This window comes from Acanthisitta chloris, unplaced genomic scaffold, assembly GCF_000695815.1.
Source record: "Acanthisitta chloris isolate BGI_N310 unplaced genomic scaffold, ASM69581v1 scaffold21266, whole genome shotgun sequence".
Taxonomy (NCBI): domain Eukaryota; kingdom Metazoa; phylum Chordata; class Aves; order Passeriformes; family Acanthisittidae; genus Acanthisitta; species Acanthisitta chloris.
Window position 1 is genome coordinate 17,095 of NW_008677834.1, and position 1,134 is coordinate 18,228.

General features: G+C 45.8%; 1 protein-coding gene across 1 annotated transcript in view; it reads right to left on the minus strand.

Moving 5' to 3' along the window:
* LOC103804083 (aldose reductase-like) overlaps nucleotides 1-942 on the minus strand; it is a gene marked incomplete at its 5' end in the record, with an annotated part of 8,574 nt that extends 7,632 nt beyond the window's left edge. The window contains 2 exons of the mRNA XM_009076672.1: nucleotides 143-259; nucleotides 775-942. Of these exons, the coding sequence (XP_009074920.1) occupies nucleotides 143-259; nucleotides 775-942 (285 nt within the window). The remainder of the gene's footprint in view (nucleotides 1-142; nucleotides 260-774) is intronic.
* Nucleotides 943-1,134: the final 192 nt, after the last annotated feature.

The following is a 1,134-nucleotide window of genomic DNA, read 5'->3' on the forward strand; positions in this document are numbered from 1 at the left end:
GCTCACATGGGCACAGTAAAGCTAAGCACCAGAGCAGTGCTGGTACACAACACACACAATGATCTGTGCCAGCTGGAGCAAACACTGGGCTATAAAATTATATAACTATTCCAAACTGCCAGGGGCATTGCTGTTACTGTACCTTAAACCCAAGAGGCCAGTGGATGAGGTAGAGATCCAGGTAATCCAGCTTCAGGGCAGCAAGAGTTTTCTGGCAGGCTCCCTTCACCAGAGGCTTGTCGTGAAACGTGCACCACAGCTAGAGACAAAAAACCAAGACAGTGTGACCTCCTGGATTAAAGCTCTTGGAACCCTTCTGTACTATTCAGGAGAGTGCCTGGTCCCTTTGAAAGGCAATGTGAAACTAGGTCATCCTATGAATCTTCAAATGGGGCCTGTGACACTGAGCACTATGTGCAGTGGCAGCACAGACCACTACACACTGTCCTGGCAGACAGCAGAATTAGTCTTGTTTCATTAATTAAGTCTTAATTTTAAAACACCTGCTAGAAGGTCAGATACTGCGACCAGAAGGTCAAACACTGCCTGAAAGATGACATCATAACTTGAAGCCAGGAAAAGTTTAAAGCTTCACCCCTATTCATGCTACATACCCTGCATAATCCTCAATGCAGGATGAGCTTGTCTCAGGACTGGCCTAAGTAATGTTCTGAATTATTCCATGCAGCACCAGAGTAGGAAGGTAAAGTACTAGGGGGTTGTTTGGGAAAAACCCCATGTGCCTCCTTGTGTCCTATACCACTGGATCCATACCTTACTGACGATGAAGAGGTCCTCACGTTTCACAACACCTTCCTTGATTTTCTTCTGGATCCCATCCCCAACTTCATTTTCATTCTGGTACACATAGGCACAGTCGAAGTGTCGATACCCAGCATCGATGGCAGCTGTCACTGCAGCTGTTACCTGCCCTGGCTGGGACTGGAAAAAAACACCCCCCAAAAAACTTTCATCAATAAATATTGAAAACTTTTCCGAAAGCAAGCTAAAATGAAGAAAACCACCTCATCCAAAGCAATCCACATATAAAATAAAAAAAAATAATCCACCAACAGCAGCAGAAGAGCCTGCATTTTTCAGTCGGGGCACAACACGAGCACAGGCCCCGGAGCT